This window comes from Saimiri boliviensis, chromosome 3 (genome assembly GCF_048565385.1).
Source record: "Saimiri boliviensis isolate mSaiBol1 chromosome 3, mSaiBol1.pri, whole genome shotgun sequence".
Classification (NCBI taxonomy): domain Eukaryota; kingdom Metazoa; phylum Chordata; class Mammalia; order Primates; family Cebidae; genus Saimiri; species Saimiri boliviensis.
Window position 1 is genome coordinate 90,222,828 of NC_133451.1, and position 24,312 is coordinate 90,247,139.

General features: G+C 37.3%; 1 protein-coding gene across 2 annotated transcripts in view; it reads right to left on the reverse strand.

The window, feature by feature from the left end:
* Window positions 1–24,312, reverse strand: part of STPG2 (sperm tail PG-rich repeat containing 2) — a 671,193-nt gene that overhangs the window by 24,856 nt on the left and 622,025 nt on the right. For both annotated transcript variants that reach the window (XM_074396474.1, XM_074396472.1), the window contains one exon: window positions 8,385–8,515. In XM_074396474.1, the coding sequence (XP_074252575.1) occupies window positions 8,498–8,515 (18 nt within the window). In that variant the 3' untranslated portion in view covers window positions 8,385–8,497. The remainder of the gene's footprint in view (window positions 1–8,384; window positions 8,516–24,312) is intronic.

Below are 24,312 nucleotides of genomic sequence, written 5' to 3' on the forward strand. Positions count from 1 at the left end.
GGGACCTTGTAATCATGTGAGTTAATAATACTTAATAAACTTCCATATATATATATATATTCCTTTTATATGTATACATATATACACACAAATATACATACATATGTATATTTCACTAGTTCTGTCCTTCTCAAGTACCCTAATACAGTACTTATCCAATTAAATCTCTCCCTTTTAAGTAAGAGAAATCACCTTAAAAACATCTAGTTGGGCCCCAGGTAGTATCCAGTCTGGTGTGGGTTTTTGCTTGTTTGTTTGTTTTATTTTTCATTTATTTTACTTTAAAGAGGGAAGAAGGAGTAGTTCTGGTAGAAATGTAAAGAAAGCTATAAAAGTGGCCACAGTGACTAGTGAAATATTTTCCATAGGATAAAATTGAATGTACAACAAACAGCAAGTCCCTGAACAATGTTCCCTTTAAATGAATTAATAAATGACTGACAGAAGCCAGAGACATGTGTACCTACTCTCTCTGTGCTCATAGGAAATGCTTATAAATAAGAATCATTGTTGAGAGAATGTGCATATACAAATGGACTACTCTCCCATCAATGTTTCCAGGAAATTCTGTTAAGCCTACCTTTAAATGTATCCTGATTAGGATCATTGCTCACCACTTTGGTTCAAACCCATGAATTCACACCTAGGTTACATCAATGACCTCATTTCCTTTCCTTTCATTCATTACCCTCACAGTGTTTTTATCAAATCAGCACTTAGAGTGAACCTTTTAAAACATAAATCAAACCATAGGAAATTCAGCTCAAATATGGCAATCTCTCACTCAGTATGAAAGTCTTGTGATGGCCTAAACATCCTTGCTGTATGTGGAAACTTCTGTTTTGATTATTTATCTATGGCTGTTTAACAAATCACCCCCAATGTTTAATGAATGGAAACAACAGAGATCATTTTTTTATTATATCTTATGTGTCTGGGGTTGATTTGGCTCAGCTTGGCAGTTCTCTCTGAGGTCGTCTCATGCATTCAGGAGTCTGATGGTGGCTGGGGCAGGAATCATCTGACAGGCCTTTTCAATTACAAGTCTGGCAATTGATGCTTGCTGTCAGTGGGCTGTTGGCCATATCCCTATAGGTAGCCTCTCCATGTGGATTGCACTTTTCATGGCTTGGTAGCTGTGTTCCAAGAGTAAATATTCCAAGGAACAGAACGTAGAAGATGCCATTTTCTTAAAGTCTGGCAGGGAAACTGGCACAGCCTCACTTCAATCATACAATACTGGTGAAGCTGTCACCAGGCCTAGATTCAAGGGATGAGGTCTAAGCCTTCTTCCTCAATAGGAGGAGTACCAAAAAACTTGAGAGTCATATTTAAAAACCATTAAAGCTGATCACTTCTCAGACCTCATTTCCCACTTCTTGCTCACTCGTTTCCAGCCATATTGAACTCCTAGTTATTCCTTGAAAAGACCAGAGTTGCTTCTTTGTTCAGAACACTACTGTTCCCTCCAGGCCCATACATGAAAATGCTCCCTCCCTCAACATGCACATTGTCTGCATTCAACAGTGTTCCTGAAAGCTAAATTTAAAATCCCCCTTGAAACTATGCTATTTGCTGTACTAGGTTATTAGTTTTATAAAGAAACTTGATCTTATTATTTCTTTTTTATGCTTAATGGATCAAGTCATCACCGAATATAAAGTGAGTTCAAGAGTGATGATGACACATTGATATTTATAATGACTTACAGGTATGAAAACATTTTTGACTCATGAAAGAAATTAAATTATGTTTGGTATGGTGTAGTTAGTGAGGTGGGAGACAAACAGTTTATTTCTAACAAGATTTTCAATAAAAGATACTGATATAAACAGAGAATTTTAGTTAACTTAGGGTCAACCAGAAAATAATTTGAAATACCACTTAGATTTCTTTTAGTTCAAATTTCCCCTGAAATAAACATGTAAAGCTATTTTATGATAGATGGAAATTGCACCTCGTATTTATCTTATGTATACTTGAATATTGTGTTCAAAGTTTTGTGCTGTAAAGTGATATGATAGTTTGTCCAAAGACACATTTTATTTTTGCTATGGTAGGAACTGACAAAGAATTATAAATGGATGAACATTTTCAGGCTTTTAACAAGGTAATTGAGAAATGCATGCTTTCATGAAGAAGTATAAAATACCGGAGGGTAATGTATAGTGTTACAAAAATGTCCTTTGATGAACGATGAAGGAGGAAGGGCTAAAGCATAATTACTCTATGTCACTCCCAAGTCCAATTAACCACTAAGTGCAATTTATTCATTTTCTTGAACCTGTCCTTTTCTCTCTGCCTTATCACCAGCGCCTTGAATTATGCCATCATCATTTCGCAGTCCACTATGGTAACAATTTCCTAAATGGTTTCCAAGACTCCTGCCTGGCCCCCTTAAGTTCACTTTTCACATTGTCACTGGAGTAATATTCCTTAAAATAAAAGTGAATCATACGGCGACACATTTTCCTTCCTAAACACCTTCAGATTGGCTTGAGGGAAATGTAAGTGTGGTGCAGTATCTGCTCATTATCTAACTTCTCTACATGCATTTATTAGGAATAGTGGATACAGAAAATTATGAATAAGTCAGAGAGTTGCAGAAAAAGTAGCAGTAGTAGCAAGCCCTGGAAGGACTGAGCAGGATGAATGGTCACACAACAGCCAGATTGAAAGAAAGTTTCAACAGCATGTTTACTGAACCACTGAGCCTTGCCTTACTACTAGGCTAAGGGTGGAGACACACTCCCTTTCTCTCAAGTTGGAATAAATGAATATACTTCCTGTAATGCTGTATCTGCCTTATTGCTAATATAGAAGGCCAGAGACACATGTGGTCTCTGGAAAGTTCCTCTGATTACACTGGATTTGGTGTTTGTGGTTTGGGAACTAATAGCAAGAAACTATGGCTAGTAAGCAAATTTGAGGATTAATACTCACAGGATCCTGGAAGACTTCCTTACTTCCTCCTGTCCCCTCTTTCCCAGACCAGGTTATGTATTGGAGTCTATGATTATTTATGTAACAGCATGTGTCAACCTCTATTCTAAATTCTTGGTATTATGTTTCTCCTCCACCTGTCTGTATGTTCTTTAAGGACAACTGTAAGGACTTCACCTAGCACAGTTCCTAACACATAGTGGAGTCTGAATTAATAATATAAATGAATTATTGAGATGTTGAATAACATCAAAGATTGAGACTATCACTACAGTTTAGTGTTATCCTCAAATCCCAGGGCTGCAGGAGCAAGCAGAGAACAAGCCACTGCTGGATAAGAATGTCTCCGCTTACTTAGAACCTTGGTTCTAATATAAATGTAAATCAGCTATATGTTAAAACATAGTGATCAGAGTTGACACCCTTGCATGATTTCTGATCTCAAAGGAAGAGTGATGAATGTTTCATCATGTGTGATGCTGGCTATAGGTTTTTCGTAGATGCACTAAATTAGATTGAGAACGTTTCCTTCTGTTTCTCATTTTCTGAAAGTTCTTATTAAAATGAATGCTGAATATTACCAAATGCATATTCTGGTTCTATTGAGGTTATTTTATGATATTTTCTTCTTAATATGGTGAATTAAAATGGTCAAAATTTTAGTGTTCAACAAAGAGCATTTCTGAGACAAACTCTGATCATGATTCCTTATTCTTTTCCTTTGTTATGTGATTTGATTTGCTATGTTTTGTTAAGAATTTTGTGTGTATGTTCATAGGTTTCAGATTTTATAAGTTCTATTGACATCATTTCATGTTCACTAACTTTTTTTTTTTTTTTTTTTTTTTTTGAGACGGAGTTTCGCTCTTGTTACCCAGGCTGGAGTGCAATGGCGCGATCTCGGCTCACCGTAACCTCCGCCTCCTGGGTTCAGGCAATTCTCCTGCCTCAGCCTTCTGAGTAGCTGGGATTACAGGCACGTGCCACCATGCCCAGCTAATTTTTTGTATTTTTAGTAGAGATGGGGTTTCACCATGTTGACCAGGATGGTCTCAATCTCTTGACCTCGTGATCCACCTGCATCGGCCTCCCAAAGTGCTGGGATTACAGGCTTGAGCCACTGCACCCGGCCACTAACTCTTCCCTTGTGTGTTACCAGAATGCATTAACTCATCAAATAAATGCTTCAGGTTTTTAATCATATATTTTTATTCCCAATAATTCCATTTGTTTCTTTCCTATAGTTTTAATCTCTCTCCAGTTGTTTCCTAATATTTCTAACTCTCTTCTCTAAAGCATTTAATGTAATTCTCATAATTATTTTAAATCTCTTCTCTAAAAATTTCAACATTTAGGTCATCTGTGCATCTGACTTTATAACTGTTTCCCTTCTGAGGATGAATTAAATTTTTGATGTTTTATTTGTCTTAGAAAATCACATGACAGTTATTGTGTGTTAAAAAATACAAAATAATATAATGCTAAATAAATATTATGTAGCACCCAGGAAAGTTTACATCTTATACTATTTCATTCTTACATTGCTATAAAGAACTTCCTAAGATTGGGTAAACTATGAAGAAAAGAAATTTACTGATTCACAGTTCTACAGGCTGTATGGGAAACATGTCTTGGAGGCCTCAAAAACACACCATCATGGCAGAAGTCAAAGGGGAAGCAAGCACCCTCTTCACATTGTGTCAGGAGAGAGCAAAGGGGAAGAGCTATATACTTTCAAACAACCAGATCCCATGAGAATCCTATCATGAGAACAGGAAGGGGGAAGTCTGACTCCATGATTCAATAACCTCCCATTAGGCCCCTTCTTCAACACATGGGGATTACAATTCAACCTGAGATTTGGGTGGGGACACAGCCAAACCATAACACATCTCTGTTCTGTCAGACTGCCAGCATGGGGGCCAAAGTTAATGTAATCTGTATTTTATTTTATCTGAGATTTGTTATACTTGTAATTAGATTTAGTTCACTACTGGCTTCAATTTCAGGGCAAGATGATTGACTTTCCCTCAGAAGAGGCTAGAAATGCATGACACCATTTCTGAAAACAGCAATATGATTTGGGGATGATTTTTGGAAGATGCAATACACTTTTAATATCTGTAGTGTAGAATACATTTTTCCTCTTCAAATGTACTTTTGGTGTTTTAAAAATAAGTAGAAACCCTTTCAGACAACTCTGTTAAATAAAACTGGTATGACTAAAGGATAAAATGTTATGACTACAGTAAGGTGGTATGGCCACAGTGGGAAGATATTGATTTCTTAGCATGTTTTATGCTTTGGCCCAAAGCAAAGTTCATTTTGAGCAATGGCAATCTCTTTGGACTAGGTTACTACCCAAGGCAATTACTTTGAAAAGGGCAACATGTCTGCATTAGTAATTTGTTCTCATCTAGTGCTTATCAAAAGTTAATGTGCACACAAATCGCCAGGGAATTTTATTAAACTATAGTTTCTAATTCATTATATCTGAGGTGAGGCTTGAAATTTAGCATTTCTACTAAGCTCACAAGTGATGCCAACCCTTGGATTACACATTGAGGTGCAATGATTTAGTTTCCTGGCCCTAAAGTCATAATTCTTGACTCCCTACTATAATAGCTAGCTTCCAAGATGGCCCCTTTGATTCATACCTGATGGTATTGTACACAGACCAATACCGTATCTGGATTAGCTCGTGTGATCAACTAAATATGGCAGAAGTGATAGTATGTCAATTCTAAGATCAGGTTACCTAAGATATTTTGGCTTCTGTCTTAGTTGATCTCTCTTTTTCACTCTATCACTGAGACTGGTGGCACTAACTGCCGCATTGGGAATATTCCTGTGGAAAGGCTTACATGACGAGAAACTAAAGCCCAAAACCAACAGACAGTGAGAAACTAAATGAGATCAGAAGTGGATCTTCCAACCCTATTCAAACCATCAGAATTCTAGAATCTAAGCTATTGAAATTCTAGAGTCTTGATCCTCAGAAACTCATAATAATAATAACCAATAATAAAGGGTTATTGTTTTAACTTGATGGGATAGTTTCTTAGAAAGAAACAGGTAACAACTAGTGCAAATTTCGTCTCTATTTTAAACTCAATAATGTCGGTAGGGTTCAGATCAACTAGATCATTACTTTTCATTTGAATGCTAAGGGAGTTGAACTGTGTTATTCCCCTCCACACCATATGTTTAATTTTTGGCCCTTAGTACCTGTGAATGTTCTTTTATTTATAAATAGGGTTTCTGGAGATGTAATCAAGTTAAGATGATTGGTGGGCCATAAATTATTCAATGACTACTGTCCTTAGAAGGAGACACAGAGACACAGACATACAGGAAAGAAGCCCATGTGACAATGAAGGCTGAGAATAAGGTGTTGCAGCTGCAAGCCAAAGAATACAAAGGATGGCCGGCAATCACCAGAAGGTAGGAAGAGGAAAGGAAACATTCTTCCCTAGAGCCTTGAAAGGAAGCATGGCTCTGTCAACATCTTGATTTTGGACTACTCCAAAACTCAGAGAATAAATTTCTGTTGTATTAACCAATTCAGTTTGTGGTAATTTGTCATGCAAGCTGCAGGAAATGAATACAGATGCCAGTCAGAATGACCTGTAAAGCATCTAAAAAAATACATGCCAAGTTTCTCTTGAAGACACAGTGAATAACAATCTCAAATGCGGGGCTCAGGTATATTCATTTTAACTCCAAAGCTTATAATACATAGTCGAGCTTGAGAACTTCTGAAATAGATTTTGTAGTCCTAAATCTAAAAGTCAATGGCTTCAAGTCCCAGTAAAATATTTTTGAGTGTGTTAATTTGTAGGCCTACCTTGATTATTCATGCAAGTGCACGAAAGCCATTTGTAATTATTTGCACAGATACATGCATAAACCTAATGAACTGCTTTGTACATTGACATTCTAGGTGTTGAGCTATTCACATTTAAGTTGTTTGTTTTGGAGTTAATATCAGTTTTAAAGACAACTACATTTAGATGTTTAAAGATTTATAATTATCTCAAACAAGAACAACATATGGTTTTGCTCCTATAAGTGCTTCACAAAGAATAACTGCTTGTATTCTGCTGCATTTTTGGATTGTGTAATAAAGTGGAAAATTATCAGGATCTGGCTCTCCAGTTCTGACTAAAATAATTGCTGAAGAAATTGAACAGATGCTGGGTATAAATAAATTTTATGAACTCAGATATTTTGAGATTTTCTGTGGATTCTGGGCACCACTTATGGAGATATATTTATGATGACCTCAGTGAAACAATTAGTTTGCACTTTTCCAGGTCACTGCAGTGAGGTGAATCTCTCACCTCGAAAACACCATAGCAACATACAGTCTGAATGTCATCGGTTTTTATCTGGCCGTAGGAGGGCAAACAAATTCTTATTCCCATACAAGCACAGACTCCAGTCATAAATTACTTCTAAAATAATACTGCTCTTCCTTTCTTTTCTCTACTGGCAGCACCCAAAGCACAGGAAGCAAAATTTCCCTACTGAAAATAGAAATTCTAAAATTTGTTTCTGTGAGTTTTGAAAGGAGAGTGGCTATCAATAGGATATGACCTCACAAATCTCAATACACAGGGTTTGGTGAGAAAGGCTGCCACTTCGACTACATTATCACGTTTATCAGAGTGGACTAAGCCAATCATTCCCCAGCCATTACTGGGGAATTAAATTTAAAACTGCTATCAATGCCACACTCAGAGTTATTAAGATAAAATAAGATGAGAGGCCACCAAAATGGAGAGAAGAATATGATTATGTTTTTAAATATCAGACACTTACTAGAGGGCAATTCTGGACATATGATGATTACTGCATATTTAGGCAAAAGGAGTGGGCATGCAGCAAAAGCTGTGATTCACATGTGGGCTTCAGTTAGGGCCACCAAAGAGCATTAAGGGAACAACATACAGGAAGAGGAAGATAATTAGAACTTATTCTTAACTTGCCTTAATTGCCAAACCTTTATTCGTAGCAGATGGTAGGTAAGTAGGAATTTTGGGGAATCACTACCTTTTTGACATTAGCTCCAATTAAGAAGTCTTTCTCAGCTATCAAGACAAACTTTGAAATTATTGTATGTTCCCAGGTCAATATTAACTTGGAAAGTTTAATGAAATCTGTTTTCCTTCTGCCTATCATTTACTCTCACTATTTCCATCTGTTCTAAGGTGAAAAGATAAACTTTTCAGTGCTTCTATTCCAGGCTGCATACTCGGAGGCCCTCAGTGACTCATAAGTATTACTTCTCACTGGATAACTTTTAAGGGAGAACTATCCTAACTATACCATTAAAACAGACCTGGGAGAATGGCAATGGGCTCGAAAATGTCAGATGACCATTATGTCACAACAAGGGAATTTGATACAAAATGACGACACAAAACATTGCTACTTACTGTACATGAATGCAGTACTACTTGGAAGAAGAAATCCCAGGCAAATGCAACAGCAGTGTAGAACAGTTGAAGACTTTTGTATATCTCTTCACAACTCACATACTCGGGAGGATCTAGGTAAGACAATTGCTCTGCAAAAAGCAATTAAATATATCTGATATAGGCATCTGATAAATGTGTCTGGAAAAAAAATAACCTCACAGAACTTAATGACTTTGACAGCTTCTCTTTATATAGAGCATTTGCCACTTACTCTATGGCAGTGATTCTCAAAATGTGATTCTCAAACAAGCAGCACCAGCATCACCTGGGAAGTTATTAAAAATTCAGATGCTCCAGCCTCACCACAGATCCAGTGAATCAGAAGCATTCAGGGTGGGTCTCAGAAATCCGTGTTTTAACATGCCCTCCAGTATTTCTTTTTTGTTTTGTTTTTGGAACAGAGTTTTACTCTGTTGCCTAGGCTGGAGTACAGTGGCTCAATCTTGGCTCACTGCAACCTCCAGTTCCTGGGCTCAAGTGATTCTCCTGCCTCAGCCTCCTGAGTAGTTGGGATTACAGGCCCTTGCCACCAAACCTGGCTAATTTTGTATTTTCCATAGAAATGGGGTTTCACCATGTTTGCCAGGCTGGTGTTGAACTCTTGACCTTAAGTGATCCACCCACCTTGGCCTCCCAAAGTACTGGGATTACAGGTGTGAGCCACCACACCCGGCCTAAGCCTTCCAGTATATCTGATGCAAATTAATGATTTAAATTATGACATGAGGAATAGACACTGGTTTCTAGATAATGACAAGGACCATACTATGTTCCTTATAAGCATTATGTCAGTTAAACATTATGATAACCATGCAAAATATATTCTTTCATTACCCCCATTGCAGAGGTAAGAATCAGAGGCCTATAAATGAAATGGAATTTGGTTACAGTCTTAGAGCTAACATGTGGAAACTAAGTTTCTAACAACCTTCTGAATAGTCTAATTCTCATACTCTTAGCTTCTGAAGAGTACGCAAGCAGAAAAGGACAAGAAAAGAACTTCCCTAGTTTTGTGTGAAGATATACGATAGAGAGTATAGAAATGTCAGCTAAAAGCCCAATATACAGAAGGCTACATAAAATTTTTCTGGGAGTCAGAAATTGACCCAATGCTTAAAAAAATGACCACTCCTAAAGAAATAAAAGCTTCTATACTATGAAATAAAATAGCTGTATCATTTAAAAATATAATGTAGTAAGTGTTTTCCAAAATCTCAGTTAAGAAGTAACTAATCTAAAACATACTTTATCTGCTATAATCTTGGAAATTGTGGCCACTAGCTAGGGCATTCTGTCTTCATTCTATCTAATGACCACAGGAAGGTTATATGTAGTTTAGCTTCCCTTAGGACCGTCTTTAACACACTTTATTTCTGTGCTGAACATTTAGTTAAAAAAAAAAAGAGTGAATGATGGTCATACTATGTAAAAATCACTTTGGCATTTGCTTTCTGGATTTGTGTCAAGACAATGTTGAAAAGATTATTCAACATTCCTCTAAGGAACCACATTAAACAAGACTTTAATATTACTTTTCCATAAATATGATTCATGGTGAGTCATTATGTCTGCACGATTTTAGTGAATCTTCCAGAAAACATTGTTTTGCTGTCCAGCAGGTCTGTAAATACTAGACTGCACCTAGTTATGCTTGTGTCTCCATTGAACGTCCTCTCAGAGTCTTTAGCATACTTAGTTCTTTGTGAATTTCCAGGGGAGTCATAACATGGATAAAGTTTCCTAAATTTTTTCAGCTATGGAATCTCTTTTTGGAGGATCACTGTGAAAGACTAGGGTTCTCTGGAATAAGTACTAGAACATATTTTTATGACTAAATATCAGGATTTTCTGAGCTATCATTTTCTGAGGTATGCTCCTTTTTTGTCCTATAGTCTAGAACTCAGAATCAAGTCAAATGTTCTGTTGTACAAACAGTACAGTTTAGAGAAAAAAGAATTACTTCCAAAACATGTCTACCTGGACTCAAATCCCAGTTCGGTCATTTGTTAATTGTGTGACTACAGCAAGATACTCAAACTCTCTGTGCCTCAGTTCTCTTATCTGGGAAATAAGATTTTTAAATAAGAGCAGACTTTTGGGGTTGTGCTGATAATTAAAAACTGCAAAGTGTTTAGAAGAGTATCTGGCCAATAGTAAATACTACATAAATATTTGTTAACTAGCAATTAAATTATTGTGGCTAGGATTATTGCTTTCTCCTGCAGGTCAGCATCTATTTTTGTTTTATCAACTTAATGTACCTGAGTCACTTGTGGATGGCATACTTTTTAAGAACTATATAAATGATAGCACAAGGACTGTATGAATGATAGCATGAGGAAATGATTTCAAAATGAAACAGGTTGAATAACAAGGAACATTCAAAATAAACCTCATCAGTCAGCATGCCTGAAAACAGTTCAGGAAAATAAGTGATCTATCAGTTTAATGTGAACATAGTTGATGGAGTCCTTCAGTGGATCTGGCTGGTCATTGGTAGTTTCCAGCTTTGTGACACACCACTAAACTTAGTATCATCTAACTCCATTTGCTCTGATCTTAAACAAATTTATGACATCAACCTGATTTCTCAAGAACACTTTCCTACTGAGATAAAGACCTATTGTGGATATATGTTTTCCTCTTCACAGTATCTTGATGTATGTACTTTTCTGATTGAAGGTAGCATAAATTAATTTACCAGATTAACTGATAGAAGCATGCATGTTTTTATACAGGCAAAAGTGAAAGGATGCAGAGGAACCTGAAATAACAATTACAATGTCCACACCCAGATGACGTAGTCTTGATTATACTAGTGAGTGGGCTCTGCTTCCATTCCTAGGACAGGCATAGACTCTTGATGGAAGAGGGTTGTGCTTTATAAGTAGATCTGGTGATGAAGGCATTAATTGAAGAAATGGAGAAAATCTGACAAGAGTACAGTTGTGAGACAATAATTAAATCAAGATGGAGACCAGGTTCAGTACCTACCAGTGTTAATGAAGATTTATTCACTAGTGACATCTGATCAGATCTACTGGGTGGATTCTTCGAATTCATTAGTTAAAGACGTAAAGTGGTCTCTCTGATTAAAGAGGGGAAAAACAATAGGGAGCACCTATAAATTACCATAGCTCAATTAGGTACAGACAGTTTAGTGGGTGTTTATTACTAGTACAAAGGAAGATTTTCCAATTAGATTAAAAGGGTTTGAAAACAACAGTTACAGGCACAGTGATTTAGGCCGATTGCTAGAATAATGCATTGTGAGAAACTTTATTGATTAAAAAGTAAACCAGTAAGTTATTTGTAGTGTTCATTGTTTATCAGTAGAATCCCTGCTGTGAGGTACAATTTTCTTCACAAGATCAATGGGAGGACTGGGCTAATTTCTCCTTGCCCTGAAAATTGATAAGTATATAAAGGGCAGTTATATCACTGCTGAAAAGACCAGCATGATTTATTCAGGTTAATCATCAAGAAAGTGACATCCCATAAATCACTGGGGATGTACCCTGCCAGGCTGGGCCCTTTAAGCTAGCTTCACTGTCATAAGTTGGACCAAAGAGAAATGAAAAGAAGCCTAGTATTTATCCAGACAAAGCATTTAGCTTGCTAAGCTGCCATGAACTATTTCAAAACCTGGAAATGGCAAGAAATCAAAGGGAAGTTGCACAGATGCCTTTTCTGGAAGTGACCCACTAGAAGTAACAAGAATAGTTTAGTGGAATGAAGCCTAAGATGCTTGCTGGTAGCTCATGTGTCTCTATTTGTCTCTTTGTTTTAAAGTGTCCATATGACTTCTAGGGGTGCTGAGCATGCTGGAAATTGCTCTGCTTGGCCAGAGGTTTTGGAGAAGGCATTTCATTGGCCTTAAATTATTTCTCACTACATGTGATTAAATATGAAAGAAGGAAAGAAAAACAAATAACTCAGTAACTGAATTCTTCAAATGCAGGAGCTGCTAATATGCTATATTATATTAAAACACGTATTACAAAATTCTGCATAAAGATGAGATAAACATTGTTTTACCCTTAAAACTCTTGTTCTTCAGAAAATCAAACACCGTGTTCTCACTCATAGGCGGGTGTTGAACAATGAGTATACCTGGACACAGGGAGGGGAGCATCACACATTGTGGTCTGTTGGGGGGCGAACTAGGGGAGGGACAGCGGGGGGTGGGGAGTTGGGGAGGGTGGGATAACATGAGGAGAAATGCCAGATATAGGTGATAGGGAGAAGGCAGCAAACCACATTGCCACGTGTGTACCTATACAACAATCTTGCATGCTCTTCGCATGTACCCCAAAACCTAAACTGCAGTAAAATATACATATTAAAGAAACTCTTGTTCTTTAAAAAGTAGTTTAGAGAAAAACAATATTCCTTTTTCATTCCCTTATTTAAGAGTATCCCAAATGTGTTCTTCTGATAGATTTTCCCCTTATTGGTTCCACTCTTTCGCTTCCACTTTGTGTAACTTTGACTTTCCTAACTGATATTTTGAAGCAGGAAACAGCAGTTTGAAACATCCAAAGGGCAGAATAAGACAACAAACTAGCACTCCATCTGTTGTGACATTTAGTATTTGCTTTTCCTGAGAAACTGCTTAGTGAATCAATTTCTTATTGGCATTAAGAAATTAAGAGCTTAGTTCATATTACACACACACACACACACACACACACACACACACACACACACATTTCCCCTGAAACAGGAATCAAGCTGCCTGATTTGAATACCTGAACTGCTCTTCCTAGCTGCATGTGTGAAACACTGGACTAGTTTCTTACTCGCTAATCCTCAGTTGGCTTGTCTATAAAATGAAGATAGTAGTCTGTCACATACATGATTGTTAAAAGGAATAATTGGGAGAATATATGTAAAGTGGTCCCCAAGATACCTGGTATATCGGAAGTGCTCAATAAGTGTTAATTTTCTTATTTGTATTATAGTTTATGTTTTTTGTAACTCTAATAAATAACTTATGGATGCAATACAAACATTTTCTTATCTTTCACATAACAGGTAAGATTTTCATCATTAAACTAATTCTGACTGTATTTTTTCTATGTAGAAGAGGAAAACCTTTATAGAAATGGAAAATTCACGTATTGCTTTTAAAGTGAACTCTCTTAAGAGAAAAGATGTAATGCTCCTCTAACCTGGCCCACATACTTGGAGGTTCAGAAGTTAGAACCATCTCAAATAAAAGTCTTAAAGACACTTACTGCCTGAGGAATCAGCATTCTGCAGAGATAAGTCAGGGTAACCAGATGCACTAAGTGTCACTTTGCACTAACTAAACAATCCTTGAGGCAGACAGAAATCAGTGATTAGTAAAGACATTAGTTAAGCTAACTAGCCTGCCTGCGTTGTTTGTTTATGAAAGAAAGCAAAACAAAAACAAAAACAAAAAACCTATAAATATAAGTCAGCAGAAGATTGACAGCTAATGACTAACTAGAGATCAGAGAAAAGGACCATTAGCAACAAGTTGCTAAATGAATGATTGCTTCTTCCTTGTAAACTGTAAGGAAACACTGAGAACTCTATTACTGGCTTCCTGAAATATTTTATGACATGGTTAAGTTGGATGTCCTACTGAGCATTTGGATTCAACACATTTTTTGGTCTTGCTAGTAATCATGTTTTGGGGAAATTAATTCCTTGCAGAAAATAGGTCTAAAGAACTTCAATAATAATTTCTACCTTAAAATGGAGGCATTTTAGCTTATAAAATTTAAAAAGTGTATTGATTTTATTTCTCATTACAAGTAAATAATATTTAGGTGTTCAAACATTACAAAAGATCCATCTAGAATGCATTTATTGAGATTCGCTGTTTCAGAGAGAATGCCAAATTGCTACAAACTCTTCTGGTGTCTGTCCTAAAAATTTTTAGCTCTGAGAAAAACAAAACGGCTATGGACAATCAATTGTGGCATTTGAAACTGATTTGGTTCCTTTTCAGCATGCATCTTGAAATAAAACAAGTAGCTTCATACTGAAAATCACTAGCAATCTGAAAATCAACTTTACAACTATCAGTTACATTCGTCATGGAGTCCAGTCCATGATGTCTTTGAAATAACAGGACTATCTATTCATTTGTTCATATGTACAACCTTCATTTTCATTCTGTCTCATTATTTCTTCTACTCTAAACGGCAGAAATTGTCTTCTAAATGGCTCCACTGCTTCTTTTTTCTCTTTATTCAAAACTGTGATCATAAAATCTTTCATAAGCTGCCACCTCCTGAGCATCAACTATATGCTGCATATTCTGTGTTGTCCCAAAAGCTTGATACAGAGAATTGAATCTAATCCTCACGGTAATTTTGAGAATTAGAAGATAATGTAGATCGGTTCCTTCAAACTTTATTCTAACTTTTCCCCAACGTACCTTGCTCAGATGAGGTAGGCAAGCTAAATGCCACATTGCCCAGACAATTCCAGCCCAGGGTGTACACATCACTTTGTGCCTCATTCCTACGTGTTCATGCAAAACTTGAATCAGAACTGAATGATGTCAAGAGAGATACAGAACTGGAAGTCCCCATTTTTCTGTTGTAGGATATGGCAGAGATTTTGTGATGCTGGACCTGAGAGATGCAGTGGTAACTTCTCAATATGGCAGTAGCTTCCTAATCATGGCAGGAGCAAAGGTTTCTATCCATGGTAGTCCAGTTCTGCAATGTGGCCTTGGGCAACATTTTAAAACATTTATTATGAAGACTGTTTTCTTCAGTCCAGCCAGTGCTTCCAAAGGTCACCTAACATTCTGCATAACTCTCTTCATGCCTAAACTATCCAGAGTGGCTTATGATAACTGCAACTAAGCAATAATGTATATGTAAATATATATTCCCATTGTACATTTGACACAGAACAATTACATTTCTGTTAAATTTAACAGGGGGTTAGTTGTAATTTAGTATTTGAATTGAGGCAGAAGTATCTAAACCATGCTTTTAAGCATGATGTTCTAAAGTCTGTACACTTTCAAAATTCCATTCTCCAGCTATAAATCCCTTACTGCTAAAAAAGTCATCTGAATTTTGCTTCTCATCCAAAGCCATTTTAAATTTATTCTCAAGCTACTTTTTTGTGTTTTTTTCTTTTTGTCAGCTATTTAATTAAGTTCTTCTTAAGATATTTAGAACTTCAATTTGTGAGGACAAATTCCATTTGCCAGGGCAAACACAGATTGCAGGTAGCCCTGGAGTTGAAGAATAGCTTTGATTTTTTGTAAAATCTGTGCACCCACAGCTTTCTCATCACTGCTCTGTAATCTCATATTTCTCTTTTCTGTGTAGAATATCTCACCTTCCTGGTGTCTGGGTTTCTGCAGCTACTTCTTCTCACAGTAAGCATCAGTAAGATGTTCTGGGATTTTTACATTGCTGATATCAATGTTGGTTGAGGAGGAAATGACAAATTTCTGACATGTTCTTCATAGACAAACTTGATTGAGGACCACAGGTCCAGTCAAAAGTAACAAACTACTAGGCAGCTGCTTCAGGAAAAGCACCCTCTTAACCTTGTGGCATCCAGTGAGGATGATCAGAAGGGTCCCCGGGGGAATGCTGGCTCGCCATTTTCTCATGTGCTGATTGAAGGATCTTTTGCCATGGCTCAACAGCTTTTGAGGCATATCTTCAGTAGGATATATCTAGGCATTTTGCAAAGTTTAACCACCCAGGTACCGCCATTCTTGTCACCACCAACTGGTTTTGTAACAGTTGCAAGAACTTTCTCCTTTCTTTTCACCCTTGGATTTAGCAGCTGTGTACTTCCTCTTGTACATGGCCTTCTGGAATACACAGCAGATCGGTAATACATGCTAATTCCTCTGAAAAGGATTGCAGCCACAAAGGGGCCTCCTCTTCTTGGGCTTTTTAGGCCTGAAGTTACCCTTTTTCACCTTGCCACAAGCATCAGCCTTCTTGGCTTCTGGTTTCTTCTCTTTAGTATCTGGCTTCTCAATTTTCACCTGCCATCTTGCAAGATGGGAAAGAGTTATTATGGTTTTGTTTTTATTTATTTATTTATCCTTCAAAGCACGCTACACTCCAGTCATACTGAACGTATTCCTGGCCTTGCACATCTATATTGTTTTTACCATAATTCTTTCATCTGGAATCCTTCCCATACACTTAACCCCACAAGAATCTCTATATAGCTTGAGGAATTTATCCTCAAATGATATGTTCCTCTGAGAAAATTGGAGTGTGCAATTATCTTTTCTTCTTAATTTCCTATCTCATAGTATATCATTTCTTTGATAATTATACATATTGTATCTTATCATATTTCATTTACCATTATCTTACATATTGAATTCTTTAAATCTGTGTCCATTTTATCTTTGTGGCTAGTTGGTAGGGTTTCAGCAGAGTGACCTGATGTTAGTTTGATGGGCTTCCCTTGTTAAGTAACTTGACTTTTCTATCTGGCTGCCCTTAACATTTTTTCCTTCATTTCACCCTTGGTGAATCTGATGATTATTTGTTTTGGGGTTGCTCTTCTCAAGGCATATCTTTGTGGTGTTCTCTGTATTTCCTGAATTTGAATGTTGGCCTGTCTTGCTAGGTTGAGAAAGTTCTCCTGGATAACATCTTGAAGAGTGTTTTCCAACTTGATTCCATTATCCCAGTCATTTTCAAGTATACCAATCAAACATAGGTTTGGTCTCTTCACACAGTCTCAAGTTTCTTGGAGGTTTTTATCATTCCTTTTCATTCTTTTTTCTCTAATCTTGTCTTCACACTTTATTTCATGAAGTTGATGTTCAAACTCTGATACCCTTTCTTCTGCTTGATTGATTCAGCTATTGATATTTGTGCATGCTTCACAAAGTTCTCATGCTGTGTTTTTCAGCTCCATCAGGTCATTTGTGTTCTTCTCTAAACTAGTTATTCTAGTTAGCCATTCCTCTATCCTTTTTTTAAAGTTCTTAGCTTCCTCGCACTGAGTTAGAACATGCTCCTTTAGCTCAGGGGAGTTTGTTAGTACCCACCTTCTGAAGCCTATCTCTATCAATTCATCAAACTCATTCTCACCAGTTTTGTTCCCTTGCTGGTGAGGAGTTGTGAACATTTGGAGGAAAAGCAGCATTCTAGATTTTGGAATTTTCAGCCTTTTTGCACTGAATTTTCCTCAGTGGATTTATCTACCTTTGGTCTTTAATGTTGATCACCTTTGGATGGGGTTTCTGTTTGGACATCTTTTTTGTTGATGTTGATGCTATTCCTTTCTGTTTGTTAGTTTTCCTTCTAACAGTCAAGACCCTCTGCTGCAGGTCTGCTGGAGTTTGCTGGAGGTCCACTCCAGACCCTGTTAACCTGGGTATCACCAGTAAAGGCTGCAGAAGAGCAAAGATTGCTGCCGAACAGCAAAGATTGCTGCCTCTTCCTTCCTCTGGAAGCTTTGTCCCAGAGGGGCACCCACCAGATGCCAGCCATAGCTTTCCTGTATGAAGTGTCCGTAGACCCCTGCTGGGAGGTGTCTTCCAGTCAGGAGGCACAGGGGTCAGGGACCCAGTTGAAGAGGCAGTCTGTCCCTTAGCAGACCTCCAGCGCTGTACTGGAAGATCTACTGCTCCCTTCAAAGCCAGCATGCAGGAATGTTTAAGTCTGTTGAAACTGCCCACAGCTGCCCATTATTTTAGGTGCTCTGTCCCAGGGAGATTGGAGTTATATCTATAAGCCCCTGACTGGGGCTGTTGCCTTTCTTTCAGAGATTCCCTGCCTAGAAACGAGGAATCTAGAGAGGCAGTCTGGCTACAGCAGCTTTGCTGAGCTGTGTTGGGTTCCACCCAGTTTGAGCTTTCCAGTTGCTTTGTTTACACTGTGAGGGGAAAACTGCCTACTCAAGCCTCTGTCATGGGGGACACTCCTCACTCAACCAAGCTCTAGTGTCTCAGGTTGACTTCAGACTGCTGTGCTGGCAGTGATAATTTAAGCCAGTGGATTTTAGCTTGATGGGCTCCAGAGGGGTGGTATCACCTGAGCTAGACCACTTGGCTCCCTGGCTTAAGACTGCTTTCCAGGAGAGTGAAAAATTCTGTTTCACTGGCATTCCAGGCACCACTGAGGAATGAAAAAAAAACTCCTGCAGCTATCTCAATGTCTGCTGAAATGACCGCCCAATTTTGTGCTTAAAACCCAGGGCCCTGGTGGTGTAGATATCTGAGGGAATCTCCTGGTCTGTGGGCTGTGAAGACCATGGGAAGAGCATAGTTTCTGGTCTGGAATGCATGGTTCCTCATGGCACAGTCTCACACAGCTTCGCTTGCCTAGGGGAGGGAGTTTCCCAACCCCTGCACTTCCCAGGTGAGGCAATGCTCCACCCTGCTTTGGCTCACCCTCCATGGGCTGCACCCAGTGTCTAGCCAGGCCCAGTGAGATGAGCTGGGTACCTCAGTTGGAAATGCAAAAATCTCCCACCTTCTGCATTTATCTCCCTGGGAGCTGTAGTCTGGAGCTGTTCCTATTTGGCCATCTTACCAACCACTCTCCCATTTAAAGAATCGGCATTTTTTTTTTTTTTTTTTGAGACGGAGTTTCACTCTTGTTACCCAGGCTGGAGTGCAATGGCGCGATCTCGGCTCACCGCAACCTCCACCTCCTGGGCTCAGGCAATTCTCCTGCCTCAGCCTCCTGAGTAGCTGGGATTACAGGCACGCGCCACCACGCCCAGCTAATTTTTTTTTGTATTTTTAGTAGAGACGGGGTTTCACCATGTTGACCAGGATGCGCTCTCTCGACCTCGTGATCCACCTGCCTCGGCCTCCCAAAGTGCTGGGATTACAGGCTTGAGCCACTGCACCCGGCCGAGAATCAGCATTTTTAATGAGCTCCTGGTGAAGTAAATGCTCCTAATACTAGGACTATACTTTTGTCCAGTTTTAAGAACCGTGATAATTTTTACAAAATTTTTAATTTTTGCCACAAACATTATTTCATTTGCTCACTACAATATCTGTTAAATTTCTAATATTACCCCCAATTAAAATAATTAAGATATATATGAAGTATAAATCATTCTCTTGGGTCATACTGCTAATAATTAGGAGAGTCATAGTTTTAATGCATGTTCATTAATTCTGTGAGAAGAAAATAAAATATTGGGACCCCATACTCACTAAGTGAAAGGGAAAAGTCAATCTAGGAACTACATCATGAAAATGGTCTCTAATTTTTGTCCTAAATAGATAGCTATAAAGATAAAAAGGCTACATACCTATCTCACAATTTGCTAACAATTCCTTGTGGGGCCCAAGATCTTTTCCCTAAAACAGTTCTGTTGAATTTTACCCTGAAAATGTAAGTTATTTTCACGAGGACTGGACAAATGACAGGACTTACGAGTCACCCCTCCCTTGCTCACAACTCACCTGAGACAAATGCATATGTGATGTCTTCCTCTGCTCTATGTTAACTTATGTAAAAATTCAGTGAGCACAAGGGAGATGCATAACTATTTCACCACTTCCTCCTTACACATGTAAAATGTGGATTCAGTAAATGATCAAAGACTGAAAGAAATGACACTGCTTGTGCCTTTTATCTACTTTATATACTCCCTTTTCCCCTTCCTCTTTGCCCTACTGCTTGCCCCTTCTCTTTTAATATATATATCCTAAAACACTCTTTGGAAAAAGTATGAATCAGAGATGTTTCCTGTGGTTTTGTGTTCCTTTTTCTTGGGCACATCCTCAATCTTGACAAAATAAACCTCTAAAACAAATGAGACTCACCTCCATCACTTTCTTTGATTTACAATTCCAAATTCTGTTCTTTTCCTTGATACCATACTGCCACTTCACTTTCTTAAAGCTTGAAAATAATATATAGCAAATAATTTATCATTAAAATTAATTTTCTTTATTTCCATCATGGAACTGAGAAATAAGACTTACCCATCATAAAGTAGATTTATTTAATGATTTTTGGTTATACTAATTTGATATCAAATGAGTGAAGAATAAAAAAGTTATATGCAACTTTGATCAAATCATAAATCTTACAGAAAAGGGAGAGTGGAATGAAACAGGAAGCATATATTCACATCTCCCTGATAATCCAGAAGAAAACTGGAAAGTTGAATATATAAGTCAAGACTATTTTGGTTGCATGTGACAGAAATCTTATCAGTTTAAGAAAAAAATGGAAGTCAAGGAGGTTGAGCTTACTTTAAGGTTATATCCAGGTGCTTAAACAATACTCTTAATCTTTTCATTTTCTCTTCCACTGTTAGGAATTATTTTCTCTGATATGAAGTATTCTCATAGAAGCTATATTCTCATGGTAGCCAGAGAGTCACCAGTAGCTTCAGGAATGAATCTTAACAGTTAATGAACACCCTGATAGAGACAGTCTTTCCTTACAGTTCTTGTAATAGTTGTCAGGTTCACATCTATTTGCTCTTGTAAGCTCAATTTGAGTCATATATCTGCCTACGAACCAATTATTGTGACACTTTAGAGTACATAATACCCAAATGAGACATGAAGACTGAAAGTGGTGTTGATGGTAAGAGTTAAACTTTGCAAAATATTGAAGACATTTATTTGGAGCAAAATATGAGTGACCATGGCCCATGACACAGCCCCCAGGAGATCCTGAGTACATTCGTCAAGTCCAGGAAGGGGGGACAACTTGAAGTGGGAGGATGGGGGTGGAGGAGAGTTCCAGGTCATATGTAAATTTAAAATTTTCCTTATTGGTAATTGGTTGAAAGAGTTATTGTCGATAGAAAGGAATGTCTGGGTTGTGATAACAGGTTGTGGAGACAAAAGTTTTATCATGCAGATGAAGCCTCCAGGTAGCACACTTAAAAGAAAATAAATTGTAAATGTTTTTGGTGGTTTTTTAAATCAGATTTAAGGTCTGCGTTGATGTTAATGCTGGAGGGTAAATGAGGCTTGTCTGACCTCCACTTCTCATGATGGCCTGAACCAGTCTTTCAGGTTAAATTTTAGAGTGCCCTGGCTGAGGAAGAAATCCATTCAGATGGTTGGGGGATCCTAAGAATTTCATTTATTTTTTTTATATTTCTTATTGGGTAGTTTTTAAATGGGGTACTATTACCAAAAGTCAGGAAGTTTTCCTATGTAGGCAAAAGCAAATGATGTTTAACAGACCATTAATTACTTGGAATATAAATTACAGGAAAGTCAATATGAATCTCCATATAAGGAAACATGACGTTAGTTTAGGAGTTTGAATAAAATAGTCACGTACGTGGATGAAAGTATGCCTATTAGATGTTTTTTGAAGAGCCTTCTATGAAGGCAATGAAATGTAGTCATTTCAAGACTACAATTATTTTGTTTTTCTAGATTAAAAACAAAAAAAGCATAAGTAGAAATAAAAAGACCTATGAAGAGAAAATTACTAATATTGATGTTTTTCAGGTATCAGAATTGTGATTGATCTTTGTGGTAGATTGTGTTATGTTCCAAATTATTTTCAGCCTCCTCTCCTGTTGGAAGATTACACATTTCTACATTTCAACATGTGACTTTCAGTGTCTTTCTATGTAAGGAATATACTTCCCAATCTCTTTACACCATATTTGTTCAAATGATTTGCTCTAACCATGAAACTGTGAGTAGAAGAAATAGTATGTCACTTGTGTGCAGAAGCTGCAAGGTACACTCTAAGTTTTGGTTGGTCTCCTTTCCTTTGTCACAAAGATAGCATGTTCTAAATAAGGCCTTTAGGCTCCATTTTAAGCTTGAATTCTGGAATAAGGAAAAAAAAAATGTGTGGCAGGAACAGAAATACTGCTGAAAGACAGTAGAAGTACTGTCTTTACTGCTGAAAGAAGCAGAAGTACTGCTCAAATACAAAAGGAAAGGAAAAATGGAAAAAGCAAAATTAAAAAAAAAAAAAAAAACCTTTGTTCTTTAAAGCTATTTGAAATTTCGAGAAGGGATCATTTGATGTAGCAACCTAATGAAGAAAAAAAATGATGCAACCTTATGTAAATTTTGTTGAATGATTTGGAAAAAGGGCTGCATAGTTTTCCATTCAATGTGCAGATAACAGTAGGCCATTTTGAATAATGAAACAAAAACAAGAAAATTTTCGGAGCATTTGCCAAGTCTCAAGCATTATGCTAAGAGTGTTTCTTACTTTATTTTCAATATCTCACTTAATCCTCTCCAACATTCCATTAAAACATTATTAATTTGTTTACAGATACAGAGACTCACTTGCCCAAAGTTATGTCTCTACTGCCAGATAGGAAAAATCTTAGCTTCAAGCACCTGGCTTTCAAGAATTTATTAATTTTGGGGGGAATAGATAATACACAACATATGTATTCAGTGGTAACTCCCAAAATGGTAATGAAACTATGGACCCTAAAAATGCAGAAATTACTCTAAAAGGAATAGGAAAGAGCATCTTTCCTAAGACACCTGAATGAAATCAGTGAGAACACGATAGACATGACAAGTGAAATCTGAAAGGATATATGATTAAAATCTAAAAAGCCATGTGGACTGTGAAAAAATAAACAGTCTCTAATATAAATTTAACTGTAATCAGTTATGGTCTCCTGTCACATCAATACGTTTAATTTAGACTTAATAAAATTTTGTTATAATTACGTCTGTCCTCCCCAAATTCATAGTTGAAGTCCTAATTTCTACTACCTCAGAATGTGATCTTATTTGGAAATAGGGTTGCTGCAGATGTAATTAATTAATTAAAGATGAAGTCATATTGGAGTAAGGTGGGTCCCTAATCCATTAAGTTGAGTGTTTTTATATGTAGGAGAAATCTGGACACAGACATGCAGACAGGGAGAACAGCATGTGAAGATGAAGACAGAGATGGGGTGATGCAGAAGAAACCAGGGAACATCAAAGATTCCAGAGAAACCACTAGCACCTAGGACAGAGGCCTGGAGGCAGCCTCCTTCACAGGCCTCTGAAGGAACCAGCTCTGCCAGCAACTTGATCTAGGTTTTCTAATCTCCAGATGATGAGACCACACTTTCTGCTGTTTAAGAAAACTAATTTGTAGTATTTTGTTATGGCACACCTAGCTAACAAATATAAATGGATTATTAACTTAGAAAATATGTTGTAAATGTGAAGAACACATATCACTTTGTAGTGAATAACTTAATAGAATGAAAATGTTTGTATAAATTAATAAATCATAAAGCTATAATGAACTGCAAAGGACAACTTCAATACTACTGCTCATGCTTTTAGTCTTTGAAGAAGATTTCGGGGAGGAAAACCTGAAAGAATAAAAATATTTTATTTTATTTTATTTTAAAGGAATAAATATTGGCAATTGCATCAATAATTACATATTAAGTTATAATAATCTTCTAGGCTTAATTTTTAGAATTTGCCAAGACTGTCTAATAGCTCCTTGTAAATTTTTAGTTATAAAATGTTAGCATAGTGGGAAGGGCAGAAGTATTTTGGCCTCATTTAGAAATAATATAAGGTTATATACCCTCTAGCCTTCAGCTCAAAATGGGGCCCTGATGGTGGGAGAGAGTTAACTCACATCCCAGATGCTTAACTTGCTCCCTGAGAGTAGATAACTCATTGGCAGGACACGATAATTCTTCATTTTAACCATTACCATAGCATTTTGTATTGTGAAGTGCTATGTGGTTTTGCAGTCCTTAGAATCCCCTGGTGAAATAAAGGGGATGACAAACAAAATTATGTCTAATTTACAGACTGGGGACCTGGGACTCAGTCAAGAGACCATCATTGGCAAGGGCCATCCCAGAAGGCAGGAGCTCTGGCTCAGGTCTCTGTTTATCACTTGGAGTACAGAAAAGAAACCTAAGGGATATCAGCTATGCATGCAAATTCTTATATCCCTTGTAA